Raw genomic sequence first — 21,356 nt, 5'->3', positions numbered from 1 at the left:
ATGATATCTCCAAATACGCTTGATTTGTGCAAGTCAACACATTCCATTTAAAAAGTTCACCAACTGCATGAAAGCATGTAACATTTATGGGACCTGGAAAGACTTAGTACAATAAAAACAACTGCTAGCCTGAGAAAACACCCATACATAAGACAACCTCATGAGACATCAAAACTTATCCTCAAGGGCTGCAGAAAACACACAGGAAAGAGCAAAATTAAAAGCTCACAAGGTTCCCCCACAAAAAAGTCCATGGCACTGCACCAAACTAGGTTTGCAGAGGTCTACAATAAGACCTGTACACATCATTTAAAGACAGAATTTTGCTTTCAATGTTTTCAGTCTGGTTTCCAAATTAAATAAAGATTATACAGTAATTTCCTGTTAGTTCTAGTGTCTCAATAAATTTTGGCCCTTTCCAGTAACAGTTGCAAATAAAGATCTCAAAGAAATCAAATATGTAGAAGTTTCTGAAAATAAGCAGCTGATTGGAAATAACAATGCTAGTCCTGCTCCTATGGAAGCAAAGGCTGCATATCCTTTATCACACACACATGTGGAAGCCCAGATGATGCACAAGCACAGGAGCTCCTGATTTCTTCTAGCATGAGAGAAGCTTATATCCCATTAGAGAGCACAGCCATAGGACAGAAATCCAGAGGTAACATGGCAGTTCCACTGCTCCCTGAACAGATGAAATTTTTCACTGTGTTGTTTTGAAGACTTTAAGAAGCAGCTAATACTCATGCCCTATTTTTTAAAGATAAATTAGTACAAATGTAACCACATAATTTTAAAAAGAGTATTTGTAGATTTTTTTTTTTTTTTTTTTTTTTTAAAAAAAAAAGAAACAGAATTGTGCAGATGGGCCAGAAATTGTTCTTCTTGAGGACCTTCTTTGTGCCTGGGAAGGTGAGAAATGTCCTTACACCAGAGTATAAATTAGGGGACAAAAACATCTGCAGTTCATCACTGAAGTTACTTATTTCCATCAAAACAAAATAAATATTATATGATGGGTAATTGGTGAAAAATAAATACCACTGTTCAGAGTAAGGATGGTATATTTGAGCAGTATTTAGAGGTTATTTTTTTTTTAGTCATGCTAAACAGAACTTTCCCCTTCCCCTCAGGGAAAAAGGTCATTCTGAGTTGTCCAGACTGTGGGACCTGGCACAATGACTTCAGTCCATGGTTTTAAAAAATGCAATCCCTTTTAGGACCAACCAAGAACAGACTGTCAGCAGGATAGTTTTACAAGAAATGAGCACATAACTTAGACTGCCTGCCTTGTGAAGCAATTATACCAAAGTTCAATTATTCATCTCATATTTTCTCCTCAGTAATGCAATATTGTTGCTCCCACCAAAGTTTATGTCAGAAAAACGTTTACAATTTCCCTTGTGCCAAGAAGCAACAAGCTCCCCAGGAGTTACTTTCATAGAGACGTAAAGGGTCCAGGAATTGACCTGAAGATTCAAGTTTTCTTCAAGATTTCTCCACGACACCTTTTGTTTTACACCTCTCCCTGTGGACTGCTTCAGAAGGGTCCACCACAGGATTCCCATGAGGAAGCAGCAAGTTCATATATACTCTTGTGACCTAGATACAGGAAATTTTGGAAACCTGCAACCTTGCTAGAAGGCCACAAATCAAAATAAGCGCTGAAAAGTGTCAGTGTAGACTGCAGCACTTTCAGATTGTTGTAATTGCATCTACACTGTGGTTATACTGGCAAAACAAATTACATTCCAAGGTACTGGTACTGGTACAAAATGCATATATAAATCACGCCCCAGGAAACTCGATTTGTCTGATGTGAACTTGGGAAACACATCACAGATGTCCAACTGGCCATTCAGCCTCTGGTGTAGTATTTATGAGAAAAAAAAAACAGTTAGACTGAATTCAACAGTAATATACACATCAAGAAGTAAATCAGCGCTCTCACTGGGACAGCAGTGACAGCTGGAAGACTCCACATACAAAGTGGGTTAGTATCTGTTTACTGAGTGGATAAATAATTATTCAAGCAGACAAAATAAATGCACCTGGCAATGAACCCTACAGCTGCAGCAGAGAGCACTGGAAAAGGAAGATAACCACAAACCAAGGGACTTGAGGGTTTCTGTGGAAACTCACCTATGTTGACACAGTACCTGTGTCATGGGTGACCCCACATTCCCAAACTGATGTACTCATAAAACAGCAAAGGTGAAATTAAAGACACACCCGAGCCAGACTGTGCTCCCTAAAAGAAATGTGTCTGGATTCTTACTTGACACAGAAATTGCTGCCTCTTGACCTACAGCCAACCAATATTCCCTGGTTACATTGGGTGATTCCTCTGAGTACCTCCTGCAGCACAAGCTCATTCAAGGTAGCTGGCCTTTCAAATTTGGGACAGACAGAAAGCTGCAGCTGCACAGCAGCTTTTGTGCAGGTACCTGTGTGACATGATTTAGGTGTTCTTGCTCCAGCAGGGGGACTGGACTAGCTGATCTTTCAAGGTCCCTTCCAATCCCTAATATTCTGAGATTCTGTGATACCATGCAGTTCCTTTTTGGGGTTGCCCATGGACTGACCTCCATGGTCTGCAGGTGGGGGCTGTAAGCTAATCCACAGCAATCTGCTGGTATTTTCCTGCCTCTGCTCACTCACAGCAAGCTCTTCTCTGCTTACAACAGATCTTTCATTTGACTGTCCTTGGGTTTTGGAGACTGTAAAGCCTCAGTGACTCTGTTTCTGCCTTGATTAAACTACTTACATTTTTAACTTGTGCAGAGGAAAGTGCGTTTTTTTTTATTAGCATTCTAAACTGAAGGAGAGTCGAGTATTTATGAATGTAATGATCAATACCATCATCTGCTGTACTGTTTGCATCACTGGAAAGAAAATGTCTTGAAAATAAAGTCCATATTGGTCTACAGACCATCCACAGGTACAAACCACTAGATGAAAAGGCAAGGAATGAGCTGAGCTCTTTTGGTACACTTTTGCATGCCATTATACTTTAAATTAGATTAAAACTAACAAACTAATCATGCCATTATACTTTAAATTAGATTAAAACTAACAAACTAATAATACATAGAAGAAGTGAGTATGTAATGGTTGCATTCTATAGAAATAGCTCTCTAGCTAGTAACCTTGACACACACTGAGGTAAGTTAGAACCCTGCTGAAACTGTTTCTGTTAACGCTCATGGTTCTAGGACTAGAAGGTGTGGGACTTTGAAAGAGGCTGTCTTAGCCTCTTTAGTCCTGTAATAATGGGAGAGGGCCTGAGACATTCTCAAAGCCACCCAATTTAGCTCCACAGTGTGTAACCCAACAGCTGGATGTCAAACAAGAGCAAGGACTCTCAAACTCCTAAGAAAATGTCAGTATCTACAAAACAGGCTATTTGCCCATAAAGAATATCCTTCAGTGCTCACCATGATGTGGAAATGTGAGGAAATAAAGTAGAGAGATTCTTCTGAACTGTGCCTCTCTAGCACACCTGTTTTCCAAAGAAAGCCAGATTGGGAGATGACAGTTCAAAGGTTTCAAATGAGAGAACAGAAGCTGCCTCCTCCCCGTTCTCCTCTTCCAACTCAACACCCAACCCACAGCCTGGTCAGCAGTGAGACTCCTGCTGTGAGATTTTTGTAGGTATCCAGGTTCTACAAACACTCAGATGCGTAGGTCTGCAATACAAATAAGCCTCCTGGAATGTCACTCAGCAAAGGCAAAAGAATGGGCAGGAACAGTGATCAACTTGGGCTTTTCTGGCAACCTTTCCCTTATGATTATTTTCCCAGACTTTATTTTGTATAACATTTTTCTTCTCATTTCTTGTTTTCCCTGTGTGCTGTTTAAGTCTTGTAACAAAGTTGTTAAAATCTTGACAGAAATGACTAGATAGTCATTACATCTAAAAATGGTAACAGTCTTTACTGTAATTGAACTACAGCTTCTCATGGATGCAGTGTTTCAGCTTGCACCTGCTCTGTATGACACATACTCCAGTAGATGGAGCCATTGATGTATAAGAAAAGCATTTCAGTTCAGTTTATCAGTTCAGCTGTTTACAAAGCTAAATGATTTAAGAGTAAAAAGCCAATATTCTGAAATCCTCCTTAATGAAGTTTTACCACAGACAGGAAAAACAATTGAACAGATTATTTTCTGGAATTCATCTCCTCCCAACAATGCAGTGCTTTGATACATGCAAAGAACAAACATAAAGACAATGCTTTATAATACTTCAGCAATCAACAACTAGAATTATTAACTAGAATTAATTAGTTGGCCAACAACTAGAATTAAGACACAGGGGAGATGCCAACTTCAAAATACAATACTCAATGATTGCTTATTTCAAGATTCCTTTCCCAGTAAAAGAAAGATAAGACAATTGCTCAAAAATCATGTTTGTGTTGATATTCCATGAGATATCTGGTAAAAAAACACAATTCCCTGCAAAGTACTGTATCAAGGATATTTTGTTGCTCACAGGAATCATAACTTTTCATCTCAAACTTTCTGGATTCAAGTGTTAACTTACTTCCACGTTTGCCAAAAGTGCATTAACTCCCATTTCACATTCTTCAGCAATATAAATTATCTGTGCAGTTTAGCGTAGTCACAAGTTACTGCTCAGGGAAAATCTGGAATTAGCATTTCTGAAATGCTGCGAGTAAGAACAGTCCAGCAGATCTGCACAGAAAAATGCTGCAGATTACCTGCTACTTGATGCATGCTGTATTCAGTTGCCAGCATTAGCTCTTGTTTCCACACTGAACTGCAAAAAAAAGAATGAGCCCTGATCTGACTTTTCTCCTTTATCTGAGATAATAACATCCAGGCAAGTGATCATGTTAGAAATTAGAGAAAGTCAGAAGAGATCTCTCAATTAATGTGTTTGGGCCCCACTTCTAGCCAGACTGAATGAGAAAGACACTAAAATTCATGGTTATCCTATTTCTATTTTAAAAAATCTAAGTGAGATAAAGTGGATAGATCAAAAGCTGCAGGTATAGTGTGTGCATGGAGAACTATGGCAGAAGGTTTAGACATACCTGGCACTGTCTCCCTGATGAAGTTAATCATAAAGCTCCTATTGACTTCAGAAGTGAGCACTAAGCAGTCCTGACATTCACCTCCTTGAAATACTATTTGCACCAGAACTGAAATTAAATGTGGACATTTTTTCTGTGCTCAATTAGCAGTGTTAATGGGCAACAATCTAGAAGTATTATTTAGGAAGAAGGTGGTACCACAAACCTGCAGTGCTCTGTGGGTAGTGATTGCCAAAAGCAGAAGTCTGTCAAGCAGCTTGCAATTTGAGAATGAATGATGCATAAAGTATCACTCTACTAGCTAATTTTGGTTTATTCTCAAGAAGAAAAAATGGAATGGAAAGATGTAAATATTGACAAGTTCAAACGTGCATAGAACCCCCGAGTATAACCTGGTGTCTCTGTGTTATCTTTCTGGTCTAAATACTTTAATCCAGGGAAACTTTGTCTTAAGTAACCACCAAGGGAATAACAAAGGTCACTTTCCTAATACAGGAGACCTTGAATTTCAGATCTAACAAAACCAATGTTAAAACCCTCCAGCTTACAAAGATATGGCCTGGCTCTGGAGGGATCCACTGATTCAAGGGAGGCTGCCTGGCTCTGGGGCATGACTAGGGTGGGGGAACAAAAGGAGAGAGGGAGGAAGGAGAGCAAGGGGACAGTCTCGGTCCTGCAGTACCCCATTTCCCACTCCTCTGCCCATCTTTGCTCTATTTGCTTTCCCCCTGCAGATTCTCCAAGGGATGCACAACTGGGGATTATGAATGGTGCCAGTGCTATAGCAGGGTTTGGGAAACAGAGCCTAGAACCCCTCACATGCTCCTGGTAAAGGTGAGAACAAGAAAATAAATGTCAGTTGTGTCACCTCAAGAATTCAGCTGAAACTGCTCAGTACTGGCCAGGCCACAGAGCTAACAAAAACAACTCCAGGGCAATGACATTCTCTCAAGTGGGTGATTTAGCCATCAGCCCTTCTGGAAAGCAGGCTGTAAGTAACTTCAACAGTTTATGTTGTGAGATAATGGTACAGCGTCACCTACAAGCTAGACACCACACTAGATTTTTTTGTTTTGGAGTAGATGAGCCCACTGGGGCTTCTGACTTCCAGCTCTGTCCCTTAACAGCTGTTTTAGATGCATCTCTGATGCTGGCTTTTCCTCCCTGTTTCTAAAGCCAGAAGTACACATAAATATTGAATACAGGGAAACATTTCAGGCATTTCTTTAGCTGAAACTGAACCTCTGGCTCTGGAGCTCCCTGTGACATCTCAAGACCATGCAGTTCTTGGTTCTCAGCAAGCCACCTCTGGCACAGAGAGCAGTGTAGTTGTGTCAGCATGGCACTGCGCTCAGGATAACCAGTTGTGGCACAGGGTTGAATGAATGCAATTAATACTGCTTTTTTGCACTTGAGCTAAATAGTGTTACCTTTGCTGCCTGTGCATACTATTTTGAAGCTGATCTGGAGCTAATCTTGCACATACTGCATTACATATGGCAAAACAGCCCTTAATTTCCCTGCTTGGGAAGGCAAGTTAGACTCAGCAAGTTACCATCAGCCTTGCAAAATCCCCAAGAATGCTAGTAACATCACAAATTGTCTTCCTCCTCCCTTCCTATTTCTAGGAATAGTAAAAGATACAAGTTCAAATATGCAAAGTTCAGACCTTGAAACTTAACACTGCTAAATCCAAACCTAAACAATCTGAACCCAAAAGTCGGGTTCATTTATGTCATGCAAATTCAGCTGTGCTGAATTGTATCTGTTGATGTCAGCAGTGCAGCACTGGACTGCAACAGCTGCAGTCCGAGTGGCTGATGATCTTCTAGGAACAAGCAAAGGCTTGCTCATGTGCTTTCTAATTCCCTCAAGCCTAAAAAAGAAGCTTCTGCTAGCAACAAAGACACACAGTTACTAGACACGCATTCACAGCCACCAAAGCCTTGCTGTCAATTTCCTTCTGTCTCAGCGGTAATCCACAGAGCAGCCCAGGTTCAGCGGCTTGTTTCTCCTCAAAGATCTTAACACTCAGCTTCCTAACACACCCGAGTCAAAAGCCTTCTGTGTGCATGTCAGGGGAATGGAGGAAGTTATGATTGAATGCCTTGGGCTCCAAAACCAAATGCACAGACACTACTCAACAGACCCTTTTCATCAAATCAAGATTCTACAGCATCCATTTGCTTATTGTTAGAGAGCAACTCCTTATGCATGCTGAAATACCACTAAAACACTTAAGCTCCCAATTAGAGAAACAGTAGGAAAGGCGTCAGTCTGAACAAAGCGCCAGGTTGTAAACTTAGCAGACTGAATTCTGTTTTTCTGTTACAATGTGTGTGTTATGTCTGGAGTTTCTTATTCTAGATTTATAGCAGAGTATAATTCTATACAGAGTTGTTACAGTTCTACACAGAGTTTCACTGGAAAAGATATCAGCTGGTTTAAATTCTTACCAAGGAGATTTTTTTTTCCTGTCAAATTCTATGGATTAGATTTTTAAATTGCTAGTCGTCATTTTGGGAGCTCAAAAGGTGGAGCAGATTTTCAAAGGTGCTCTTGGAAAACTGAGACAGGACTGTGACAGGTGCCTGGTGTTGAGAACTGTTTTTTAAATGCACCTGGCTCTAAACATCTAAAAGGTAAATGGGGTCTTAATAACAGCGTAACTATAGGAACACTCCGATCCTGGCCCTACACTTCCTCCCCAGTATTTGAGAGATTTCCTCTGCACCTAGGCAGCACAGTTTTTCACACATGTAGGATTTGTGTTGTTGGCAGCACAGTTCATTATGAAGAGAGAGCTTATTTAGATGACTGAGGAGCTTATAAAGGGAGCCAAGAGACATTCTCTAGATACTGCAGTTCATTTTCAGTCTGAAACACAAGAGGTAACATTTTCAGCCTCAGCTTTCCATGCTTCAGCAGCAGCAATATGACACAACCATTGCATAGTGCACTAAAATAGGAGCTGTAAAGCTGCTCAAGGCAGGACATATTACAATACAAGCCATGTGAATCAAAGCTTGGACCAAACGGAGAGGGCATGGGAGAGAAGTAACGCCTTGACTATTCTGAGTGCAGTGTTATCATTTCTCTTTTACACGAGGTCTACTGCGAAGGTAGTGTCCAAGTCTAGCATACAGTGCAGAGTCTTGCCACTTGCTTTCTAATCACTTCATATTGTCACCGATCTCACCTCTTTCATGAACTTGTTAGGAGGAGATTTTCCCCTGGCCTGATTAGTGCAATGGGGTTGAGCATGTTATCCCGACAATCACCAGTCATCCCTCACATAATTCAGGCTTAAAAGAACTAAGTGAGAGGGTGAACCTCAGTTACTCTTTTTATGTGCAAGAACCAAAGAGAAGCTTCACTGCCTGCCATGGCAGTCAAAATAGTATTAAGTTTGGAGCAATTAAATAAATAGCAGAAAATGTGTAAGAAAAAATTTATCAGCACTAGCATATGAACTAACCATAAAACAAGGAATGAAGGCCAAATTCACGTTGGCTGTACCTCCTGAAGTGGAATGATGTGTACTCAGGAGAGGTGAGATTGTTCTTTTTTGATAAGGGAGAGTAGGTTTTTCTGATGCTTTGCACTAGTGAAAGGATTTAATTCTCTAATTCAGGAATGATGGTGGCTGGTGTGACGCAGAGGAAAGAGGATTTGTATGCCTTAAGAAATCATTTTGAAGTGACTTCCAGAAATAAAACGGTGAGTGAAAAAAACCCACATTGATTAATTTATATATTGATCAAATCATTATTAATTGTAAACCTGGTTTCCAAATCCTGTCTTTATCTTTTCTTCTTTCCTGGAAAACCTTATGACCCTCATAGCTTCTAAGATGGATTCATACACATCTGACATTGACATGCATTAAGGAAAGGCCAGCTGTTGCAAGGGATTACACATCTCCCTTTATATTCATTTCATACATATATATTTTAGATTTCCTAAGATGGAAAAAACAGAAAACATGAAAGCTTGAGCAATTCTAGTGTTCAGTTACGGTATACTACGTGACTTCTAATGTACAATGTGAACTGTGCTCTTCTGTATTGTGCATTTCCATAGAATCTGATAGTATCTTGCCACTAATTTTACAGCCTGAGATGTATATCTAGACAAAAAAATATTGCTAACTATAGGATTCACTATAAAAGAGTTCTGTGAGTTTGTTTCTTTAGATTTTATTTGGAGTTTCTATTCATATTGCCACAGCATTTAAGCAAAAGACTTAACTAGAGGGTTTGCTTTCTTTTTAAAGTGACATTTATTATTTAGAACAGTTCCTTGTTCTGCATGTTTATTCTTTAACCAGGTTTTCCTTCAAAACCGTGCTGCAGCAGAAGCTAGGAATTATTAAGGATATTAGAAGACCTCTTTCTTCCCACTGGTTTTCAACTATATCCTCTCACTGTATAAGTACAGTAGGAATAGACTCATGTCCAGAAGTCCTAATCCAGGTCTTTCACACAAAGTCCCCCTGAAACCAATGGCAATTTGTCAGACAAGTACATCTTTGCTATAGTTTTGTTGACTTTGAGTCAACAGGATAATTAAAGGTAAAAACCTTCAAAAACTTTAAAATAGTTTTGCAAGTTTACACTACTACTTTTTGAACTAGTAGTATTAGCAGAAGCAACAGCACTGTTAGTACAGTGATATGTGTAAGTTGACATATTCCAATTTAAAATCTTTTACTACTGTAAAATCATTTAAGTATTATACAAAGACCTAGTAGTAGATCTTTTTAAACAAAAAGTTTGCAGAACCTTCCTGCGTGAATAATCTCTCCTGGCAACACCTCCCCCACAAAGGCAATCTCATAGGATGCCAAAACTCTAATCCCCAAGGCATCTCCTGAAGAAATGGAGCCCAAACGCATGGTGTCACTGCCCTAGTTCTCTCGCTTTCCTCTGCTTGGGCAGTAAGAATGAAAATAAAATACTCAGGAGCACTGAACACTCCTGACATGTCTGCTTGGCCTGCTCCCAGAAAATCTAATTTACAGAATAAACATCTTGCTATCTGGAGTTCCTAAATGGCAGCGGACGTGGCTCATGTGCTAGAGAATATTCACACCCTCTTGTTTAGCCAAGGAGCAGAGAAAGAGTGTGAGAATAGAAGCTGTCTTGTGATGATGACTGCCTGCTAGATATCATTGCTGTGTTTATAACACAACTAACACAGGAGTTAACTAAGCTTGTAGAAGCCAAGAGCGTACCAGTTTAATCACTATCATGAACTCCTTCCAAGTGCACTCAAAAACACAGAGAATTTTGGCCAGTATGAGCTCACATCACCCAGAGGGCATCTATCAACCAAAACCTTTTATTGGGAGTGGCAATTCTATGCCTCATGTATGGGACAATATCTGCCATCATCCAACGAAACAGACATTTTTCTGTTTGGACTTGAGGTTTGGGAGAGGATATGGGCATGTTTCTGTTCTTAAATGACCCTCCTTTTTTTTAACCAAACCTCTTCTGCCAAAAGCATCAACAGAACTGTTAGTACCTGCCCTCTTTAGTTCTGTATAATCAAATTTTATGAAGGAAGGAGAATGTGACACAGCACATTACATGTTAAAAGGATACATACTAATAAGTCTCACAGAACTCATCAAGCTTTAGCTTAAAGAGAGTCTGTTTGCACACCTTGAGTTGTCGTGGTTTAAGTGTATGGGTTAGTGGAATTATTCCGTGTGACTCTGTAAGATGTACAAAGGACTCTGCTTTCACTGAGGGTCAAAGTTGACAAATTCTTGGAATTATCCTAGAATGTGCCCTAGAAAACTGATGAGCATCTTGAGAAGAAAGAAGCAAATCCAAGAGCAGACAAATTTATCATCTTTATATAGGTATCAAGCATGGTCTCCTGGATATTCCTGCAAGAATTTTAAAAAGCCTTTAACATTTCAAAACAAACAGTGCAGCACTGTGGAAGATACTCACTATGTTCATGAGGGTGAGGAGGTAGTTTTGAACATGTTCTTTGCCATGGAACCGGACGACAGAGTCGTCCACACCTAGCAGCACCTCAATGTTGTAGTCGTCATCTCCTGCATGCCTGCGTCGTCTCAGGGTTTCATTCAGTTGCTGCTCTACACTGCTGTACAGGGAACTCAGGTCTCCAAGGCCCCCAAGAAGAGACTCTACAATGAAATAGCAAGATATAAACATCTACTCCAATTCCACTTCAGAAACATCCCCCCGTATAACATCCTTGCCTCTACAGTCACCACTTTGGAAAAATAGATCAGGAAGATGGAAGAGGAGAGATTATTCTAGGTGCTTACAGGTAGGGGAAATCATCAGAGACACAATGAAAAATATCAATCACCATATGGTTCTATAATTTACTGCACAGTTCATTTCCAGCATAAAAACCATCCTTAAGTACAAGTTAGACCACATGCTTTACTTCCTAACCCAGAATTTCTCCCTTCCTTTTCTGCAACACATCAGGCATGTGTTACAGAGTGCCTGTGCAATACTTAACTTGTGGCCTTAGCGTCCTCACACCCAATCCCTCAAACATCTAAGCAAGAATTTATCTTTTTTTTTTCTTTTTTCTTTTTTTTTTCTTTCTAATAGTGTTTTAAAAAATAGATGTTTGAAAATCCTATCCTGTGAATATAAGAAGAATCCCTTGAAGACGTGGATCAATGGGCAGAGTTAAGAAGAATAATTTTGAATTGGCTTTTAAGGGGATATATTTAGTTTCTTGTATCTGAAGACTCAAAAGCTATTTCTTCCCCTCAGCACAATACAGCAAAACATTATCATGGATTTTTGTCAGGAAAAAGTCACAGCTGTAGGCTGCTTAATTCTTCCAAAAACCAAGCCAACACATCAACAGGCTCTAGGCAATAAACAACAATAAAGATGTCTGTTTGGAACATCTTGCATTGCAAATCTTTAGCTAAATACTGCAGTCCTCACTAGGAGTTGCATTATTCTTGAGTCTCTGGCTCTGCGACAGAGTCAGAGAGCATCACTGTTCCCCCAGGTCTTCCATTCAGGAGAAACAGACAATCCAGCCCTTAAACACACAGAGATCTTCCAGCTTTATGAACCCTGCAAAAGCAACTAGCTTCAAAAACACTGAAAGGAGAAGAAGGTTTTGCTGTCCACTAACACTGACTTGTATCAGAAGGGGGCATTTCCCCAAATGATGGCACAGCTTTCAAGCCCTATTTCTCTACACTGGAGCTGATGAAAGGCAAGGTTGCAAGTATGTGAAGTAGATCTTCACACGCTTTCCAGCAAGGCTCCCAGTAAACTGCATGCAGGTTTTGCTCATGGAAGGACAGCTGGACCAGGGCCAATGTTGCAAAATGTGCTGGGTGGCCACGATGAAATTTGTAATTCATCCTGAGCAGATTCAACAGCCAGCTCAATTAGCTGGGCAGCCTCTCCCTCCCAGGTACCACAGTGGTTCACAGCAACACATAAATAACTCTCCCCAAACCCCACATCAAATAGCAAGGTTGTCCCCAGTTGTTTTCAGAAGCTTAGCCCGTCACTGTGGGTGAGAGACCGGGTCTGCAAACAGCTTTACAATTCAACCACAAGTCCTCACACACTCAAGAATGCAAACCCTGTGATAGCACACAAGTGGGAAATTCATAGACAAGCTCCAATTCTAAAAATTGCTGCAGCTGGCAAAGCTGTGGAGCGCAGTGTCCAACGGAAATATACCAGCAATGTCATCATATCACTACACCCGCAGCATGAATGGAATAGCTTGAGATCACTTCAGAAAGAACCAACTATCTGCGCTGTGCAGCACCTTGGGTTTGGCTGTCACTTCCCTTACTAAATAGGTGGTTTTGTGGTTCAAAGAAAGAGGAGAATCTCTTTTTTGTGTACGTGTGAGTGGGCAGGAGGAGCCAGAAAGGATTTCTCCCCCCCTACACTCTAACATGGAGCTACTTGGTGCACACAGAAGGTACACTTAATATGCCAACATTTTCCATATACGTATCCAGAGAATTTTTTCATGTGCAATCCTAACAAAGCAAGAAAAAATAAACTCACTCTAGGAAGAAATCTATTGACATTTTTTGGTCCAGATTTGGGGGAAAAAAAAGTACCAGACACGTTTTGAAGCACTGAGCCTCCTGCCCCCTAAAATGCAACTTGCATACTTCTTTGTATTGAAGACCCCAGTCTCCCTCTAACTGGGCTGTGGTAAAAACAACCAACCAACAAACACCATTTCACTCACCCTGGCATGCAGCATTTTCCATGAAATGCACCAGGGCTTTTCTGGATATCAAGCAGTACCCACACTCTCTACATATTTTTCTGGTGCTAACTGGTTTTTAACTTTTTGTCTACTACTCCTGACGCTCGGTTGTCCAGTACTCCTTAACAGAGAACTGCTAACGAAGCACAACAACTGCCAGCTTTAAAGCTGATCTGAGCTACTTATCAGCCAATAATTAATTAGCCTCATCCTCTGAGCTGCCATTCCTCACATCTGTGCTGGGAAGCAAGGCTGGAAAAGATTCTTCACTGAGAGGGTGGTCGGGCGTTGGAACAGGCTCCCCAGGGAATTGGTCACAGCACCGAGCCTGCTGGAGTTCAAAAAGCATTTCGACAACACTCTCAAACACATGGTCTGATTTTTGGGTGGTCCTGCATGGAGCCAGGAGCTGGAATCAATGATCCTTGTGGGTTCCTTGCAGCTTGGGATATTCTATGGTTCACTGATTTCATAAGTCATCTCCCTGAACATGCTCACTTTAAAGTGCTGTACCCTCTTTGAAAAACCCCGGCTAGTAAAAGTGATTTATCTGTTCTCTCGTTTGCCTAGTTTCCATAGTCTAGCACTCCAGTGACTTAAGAGTTAAACAACCAGATAAAAACCCAGTTTATACATACTAAGGATAGCCCTGTTTACAAATGCTGCAACCTGCATCTGTTGCCAAACACTGTAGAGACTGTAAAGGCAAATAGGATGATGGCATGACACATGAGGGCGACAGCACGAAGTGAGAAGATGCCTGTGTTCCCATAACCCGCTCATTAAATCTACTCTGTTATTCATGATTCAGCTGAGTACTAGTGCACTTGTGGAAATTTTAAGAGCTCTCAGACTTGGTGAAGCTTTGCGTGGGACTGAAGACTGTTTGAAATACCCCAATCAACAGGAAGTGTTTTACCGTAATTGGATCATTCATTCTGGCTAATTCTAAAAAGCTATAGCAGACACAAAGGGAAGGAGGGTCACTAGACATCCTTTGTGAGCAGCACAGAAAGTGTCCTCAGATATGTCCTGTTCAGGAGACGGCACTGTTATTCTTAGAAATACAAAACATACGCATGTAATTTGGAACCTCCCAGGCAGGTGGACGCAGACAAACACATTACATTTTTGTGTCTGATCTGCTCTACAGAAAGCAGAAAGGTTGTCCAAGTTATTCACATTTGGTCTGTGCATTGCATTGTGCCAAATGAGACCCGTGACAAAGCCAAAACCTGTGTTTGCAGTAAAGTTTTAGTGAAAACCATCTTTTATCTCCTCTCAGTATTACTGAGAGCTTCCCTACATTGGAAAGGTGACTTTTTTAGAAGGCCCCTCTGATTCACAGTTCTTTGAAAAATTTTGATGTAAATGTCATTATGAAAGCTTCAGGAGGAGGAAACGTTATGGAAAAATGTTAATAGAGCCGTTTACTTTGCAGTATGATTGCTACAGCCAGGGAAGACCTCAGCATTCTCCATTCAGTTCTTTCTGTAGGTACTAACAAGTACTGGCAATCCAAGGCAGAGTTCAGCCTGAAGGCTTCTTGCACAAATCTTGATTAATGCAGAAACAAGATTGTTGTCTGTGGCTCAGCAAAGCTTTCACAGAGCCCCCATCAGTACTGCAATAAATAGCAAACACAACCACCTTTTTCCTTTCTAACCCCTTCTCCACAAACACAAAAGATATCTACACTGCAGGGAGCACATCATCTGCATAGATCTAACCAGGGGTGGTTTTGGCATTGAGATAAAACAGTTAACACGTAGCATAGCCCAGTAGATTTGCTAGCCAAGTGCTAGGGGAGTGCCTTTGGACCCCCCGCCCCCCCCCCACCACCTGCCCTTAGGAGCTGCTGTCAACAGCTAACGCAGAAATAAATCTTTCCTAACAAAACTCTTCCAGAGCACAGAGCAGGTAATTCAGACACAGTGAAGTGGGAGAAATAACCCCCCTTATTACGATGAGCGGGGAGTGGGAAGAGATCACAGCAATTCTTACTGAAATGAGTTATTTAGATTAATCATTTGAAGACAAAGGTCCTCTGCAGGTTAATCTACAAAGCCTACCGGGCAGCTTTGAATGCATTGTCTAGCACACTGAGGAGGCAGGGCTGTTGCTGGATGGCAATTCTTTGTTACGCACAGAGGAAACTAGTCTGTTTGTTTGCAGATTTGTGCTAGACAGACTAATCCTTCCTAATCTCATTCTGGAATTAGCTGGTTCATTATCTCTTCCTTTTTTTATTCTGCTAGTCACCTGCATCTTTTACTTCATGACTTTACCTGTCAGGAAAAGATTAGTCCATGCTCTTTCACCAAGTGAAATGGTTATGTAAACATTTGGGTAGCAAGACAAAACATACAAGATTGTATGCACATGTGCAGGTGTGTATTTTTATTTTATTTTATTTTTTCCACAGGACACATCAAAGCCTGTCTACCATGCATCATGCAGCAAAAATGAGGAGAGCAAAGAATGACATCTTTCTCCAGTCCAGCTGGGGTTTCTCTGCCAAGAAAAGGCAGGAGGAGTTCTGTGGATGTAGCGAATGAAGTAGTGGAAATGGAACAAGAACACACCAGAAGGGAATCACCCCCACATGCTTTGTCATCGCATTTTATTGAAAACCGCGGCTGCTAGCCTCGCCTTGTGCCACCTCTAGAGACTTGGAACCATGCTGCTGGAATCAGAAGGTAAGTTTCTGTCAAGCACACATATATCTACAGAGCCTCTCTTTGATCCCAGATGGGTGTGTTCAAAAAGACAACTCCTTTGCAGACCAATGAAGTCTGCCTCCCTTCCAGATCCTCTTTCAGAAACACCGAACACTTAACATAAACACCTACGTCAAGTCAGGCACAATTGTACCCCTCCTGAATGCTCTCCCATATTGAAAATAACATATATTCTGGGTCACAGAAAGAATCTGTTCACTTTTTCCTAGAGCATAACTTAGAAGAGTGAAACTATAGCTGTGTCCCTACTATATTAATTAAAGCTGTGATCTGCCCAAGTCCAATTTAATGAATGCTGTTATCAGTCAAACCTCTCTATACCTAAAGAGAACCCGAAGAGTTTTTCAAATGGAAGGTTCTTACAATATTATTTTATACTTTAAAATATGTGGGCTGAATTCTATGATACTTGCACTGCCTGGCAATGCCACTGAAATCAGCAGCATTTCTTTTACGTATCTGTGTACATACGTTCCTTATATATACTTGTTTAAGGAACAACAAGACACAGCTGGAATCACACACATTTCGCTTGGTGAAGTTGAGCTGAGTGTGACATACCAACACTTCACTCATTTTGAACCAGTACTAGAGACCTCAGCTAGCTGAGGCAAGAGAAAGAAAGCTTGAGCTGGACATGGTCAGACTGAGTGGGCAAGACTGTCATAACTTAACAGTGACCTACACCATTTAGGCATAGGTTTAATGCTTAGTATTAATAGCAGTGCTTTTAAAAGGAAAAGAGAATGAGCAGAGAAGAAAGAATTGCATTTCAGTGAGGATCCTAAGCATGAAAACAGTGATCAACATAGATGAGATCTAAGGAGAGAAAGGAAGTATGAGTGAAGATGCAACGGAGAGATCGGGGTCCTGCAAACATCTCAGTGAGGTTCTTCTGAGTTTGGTGAAGGCCCAGCAGTGGTGCCAGAGGAGGAGAGCTGTACGTCAGGGCACACTGGTAAAATTGTGTGTAAGGCCAGTGTGTGAGCTCCCATTGTGTCCCCACACCCACTGCTGCACAGCAGGTATGTGGGCCACACATTTAGACTCTAGGAGCAGGACGATGTCATGGAGTCAGCCATAAGTTTGAATTTCTTTTTGCCAAAATATTACAACCTACTGACAAATTTAGGAGAAGCAAGCACTCACTTGTCTAATTTACCTTTTCCTGAAAATACACTTGGCAGCAGAGTATAGGAGGCTCCACAAATTCATAATGAAAATAATAAGAAATCAGTTTGGAACAAATTGGGATCAATGTATATCCCTTCTTAACAGGTGTGTTAACACATAAAATGTCCCCCAAGACAGCTGTATTCTGTAGCAACAGCAACAACAAAAAACCATCCATTCATTATGCTATTTTCAAAGAAAGGAAACCAGGCCAACTCATAATATCATTTCTAAAGTTGCATTAAGTAGCCATTGCACATTTTTCTACTTGTTAAGGGCTGGACAACAGCCCTTAATATTTGCATGATTGCTTTCTCCCCTAGTTAGAGTTTCTTGAAACTCTGTATTTCCTTCAGCTCTCAAAACCTTTGCTAGCAGGGTGGAGACAGGCATTCACACTTAATTTTTTCTCTGACCCTTTTTCCCTGTCTCAATGCTCGAATCTTTCAGGCTGCTACAGAGCTTAGTCAAGTGCATTATTTTTCTCTGTTGAACTTCGGTGCGTCTGCAGGCAGGACAAAAACAGCTACAGCTTCTGGCTGACTTTGAGGGAAGGCCTTCAGTATCTTTGACCAACATGTCAAAAACAAACAAACAAACAAAGGTAAAACCAGGGCTTGATCACTGAAGAAACAAGCTGAAGATAACCTTTCACCATCTTGATCTTAGAGCGAGGTCAGTAAGAGGGAGATCTGATGATTGAAAAGCTCAGGTTGGAAAGGCCCTCTGGAGGCCACTCCGTCCAGCCTGTTGCTCAAAGCAGGGACAAATTCACAGTTCCAGCAGGCTGCCCAGAGACTCATCCAGGCAGTTTTGAAACTCTTGGTGGATGGAGGTTCCAGCACCTCTCTGGGCCCTGATCCAGGGAACCACCCTCCCAGGGAACAATTTTTTCCTAATATCTACTCTGATTTCCTATGTTCCAGCTTGTGCTTCTTGCCTCTTGTTCTTTTGTTACCCATTTCTGAGACGTCTTCCATATATATAACCCCTGTACCTAATGTTATTTCCAATTATTTACACATCAGTTGTCTTTTTCCAGGGGTCTATACAGCACTCAGACACGAGTGCCTTCAAGACATAAAAAAGTTGTCATTAAAAAGTTATTCAGTAGCTTCAAACCTATTAAAGACTGAGATTTTATCTAGATTTCAGCTATGCTGCATATACAACAGATTGTCTTCAGCAACTTGGTTTATACAAAAGCTCAGCTCCCATTTAAATGCACCAGTGAAACTCAGTCTGATTTAGAAGAATTTCAAGTATTACAGTGGATTTTTAACAGTTGCAAAACACACTTTGCTGACTACTTGGTTTGTTCCCTACCAACTACCTCTACAGAAAAATCTAGGATGTTGGTACCTTCCAAAACCTGATGCTTTAGACAGGGAACAAGAGATACCAGGAGGTGATGGCTCATCTGGGAATACAAGAATACCAGCTGGCTTCTGCAGAAAGTTTACCAAATAATTACCATGAGAAACAGCAGGCTGCTTATTTATAACAATTTATAATAATATATGCACTTCAGTCAATCTATGAAAGCCCATGATTTTTCTGCTTGTTAAGGCTTATCTTGAAGTTTGCCTTTTGAAAAGCCAGGGAACAAAAGAATCGTCACTTGGGCAAATGCTGGTTCCAAAATGATTATGATTTCTAACTTATTTCCCCACGAACTATGTAAAAATTATTTTATTTTTTGTGGCACTGCTGGTATACTCCATTTAATAGGGATCAGTGCTTGCAAAAGAAACCACCCAGATTGTCATGTGGAAAATATTATGGCAGGATGTTCTCATGAGATTCTGGGATGTGCTGAAAGTTGTGTGCTTTGATTTATTAGGTCCTTCAAAAAAAGTTCTATCAAGTTAACCACGCTCCCTTACCTTTTTTTGAAGAGTTGCATGAAATCACCTATTACTCTAGAAGAGTTAGAATGACTTTCTAACAATATCACAACCATTCTTTTCACATGCAAAGAGCCCATCTGTAAGCATCACTGCCCTGAACCCCCCTTCCCACACAAAACGCAAACACTGGGACTTGCAAACTTGACAGAGAGCCAGTTCCTTAATTTTGTTATTGTCTTTTTGGAATGTGTGTGCAAGTTTGTTGCTACTCTTCACTGCTTAATTGTTGCCAAAACTTTTGCTTGTTTGTTTTTGGGGGGCTCAGCTAAAGCGAGAGTTTGTATCTGCAACAAGTATTACCAAGCAAGCCAGACAAAAGAACTACATGGTAGCGTATGTGCTTCTAGAAGCTAATGGACACCCTGCAGGGTGTCCCTCTATGTTATGTCACAATAAATACTGTCGATTAAATTTTGATAACACTTAAACAAAAGCAGTTCTATTACTGCAGAAACATAGTGCGGAGGTACGGAGCAGAGAGAACCAGATTTAACCTTTTTCTTAAGGGAGACATAATCATTGCTCGAACATTAAAAAAAAAAAAAAACCAACAATGCAGAACAAAGCACAAGTCATTCCTCCTCTTCTCTGAAGACTTCTGTAAATTTGTTGGAAAAAGACCGATGGGCCTAGTAGAAAAGCAAGCTATCTGAAAATTACCTGGATGTGACTCCCAGTTGTGCTGCTCTGTCAACCACCCAACAAAACCAATGGGAAGCTCATACCACGTTCAGTCAATTCTGAATAGTACTGTTCAGGCAGGTGTTCAAAGGCATCTAAAACAAGTTGCAGTGGGAGCTAGGTATTTATCTGGCTTTTTTAAGTCCTACCCAAATAAACATGAAATGGTCATAATTGCCAGGCACTCTCAGATCATCAGGCTAAGAAGGTACATGGGTGAGATTTCCACTGTTTCCTGCTTTTCAGAGCTGCTGTCAGCACCATGTTAGACATGGCTGGGAAGAGAGACAGGTGCTGAAAAGTCTTAGAAGAGCAATGGGATTTTTCTTCATCGGAGGTCGATTTGTGCATGAATGACAGACCAAGTCTGAGAGGCACCAAGACGTAGAGGATAGTGAAGAAAACAGAGCTCCTGTGGGACCACCAAGGTGAGAACCTTTTCAATTAAAAAAAATGGCTTGAAATGCTCAACTTGCAATGGTCACGGTCTTATTGTCTGCACTGTGATAAGTGTAAAGATCTTTGCACAAAAATCAGCAGGTGAGAGCTGCGGCCCTATAGTAAATATAGCCCAGAATCTTTAAACACATAATTCCTCCAGGCTTTTTGGCTACTTTTTGACTGAAATTATATTAAATTCAAAAGTGAAGTAAAAACCCAGGGAAAGGCAAATACAAAAAATACAAATTACAAAATACTTATCTCTTAAAAAGAATGCAAATTTATTTGCATCCCAAAGCCTAACAGAGCCAAGAGGTACTGGAAATATATTTACATAAGATAATCTTCATATGAGGGTATCCAAAGGGATGGTGAAAATAAAAAGCTGGTCACACAGCACAAACACAAAAATAGCCTGAAAATACCAAAAACCTACAAAACCATAGGTATCACTTTACAGACTAAATAATACAGTGCTTAAATATTAACTGAAGATATTTAGGAGTTAAAGAATTAAGAAGAAAAACTCAGTAACATTGCCAACAAGATGCCAAGAAAATGAAGGCAGAGGAAAGCAAAATTAAAGAAATGACCACGCATCAGCTGTTCTTTCTACTGTATGTTATACACCTTGTATGTATCAAAGTGAGCATCTAACAATGTGACAAGCAAGGTTTGTTGATAGATGTCACATCTTGTAAAGCAAGCTAGCAGAACTGAAAAATCCTGACAGCAAGCTTTTTGAAACAGAAGCAACAAGAGTACTCATTCAAGAGTACATGCTGGAAACAATTGTTCTGAGTTTGATAATACTCAGATCTTCAGATTGCATGACAGGAAATGGAATTGGCATTTGTGGACCATTAGCAGAGGAGAAAGATGCTAGGGCATTTCTTAACAAAAATGGAGTGATAGGTAATTTAGAGCTCTTAGGAGTGAGGAGAGCCTAGGGGAAGTCTCGGAGAAAGAAACATCAACAAAATGGAAGAAAGACCTCCCAGCCTACAGGACGACTGCTTACACTTCCAAGCTAATGGTGACCCTAGTCTGATGAACTATCCTCTGAAATAAAAATAGCAGCT

General features: G+C 40.6%; 1 protein-coding gene across 2 annotated transcripts in view; it reads right to left on the bottom strand.

Moving 5' to 3' along the window:
• Positions 1-21,356, bottom strand: part of ADAMTS3 (ADAM metallopeptidase with thrombospondin type 1 motif 3) — a 134,243-nt gene that overhangs the window by 27,449 nt on the left and 85,438 nt on the right. For both annotated transcript variants that reach the window (XM_082759722.1, XM_082759723.1), the window contains one exon: positions 11,030-11,229. In XM_082759722.1, the coding sequence (XP_082615848.1) occupies positions 11,030-11,229 (200 nt within the window). The remainder of the gene's footprint in view (positions 1-11,029; positions 11,230-21,356) is intronic.

This window comes from Aythya marila, assembly GCF_965140915.1.
Source record: "Aythya marila genome assembly, chromosome: 4".
In the NCBI taxonomy this organism is placed as follows: Eukaryota; Metazoa; Chordata; class Aves; order Anseriformes; family Anatidae; genus Aythya; species Aythya marila.
This window is presented reverse-complemented; position numbering and strand designations above follow the sequence as displayed.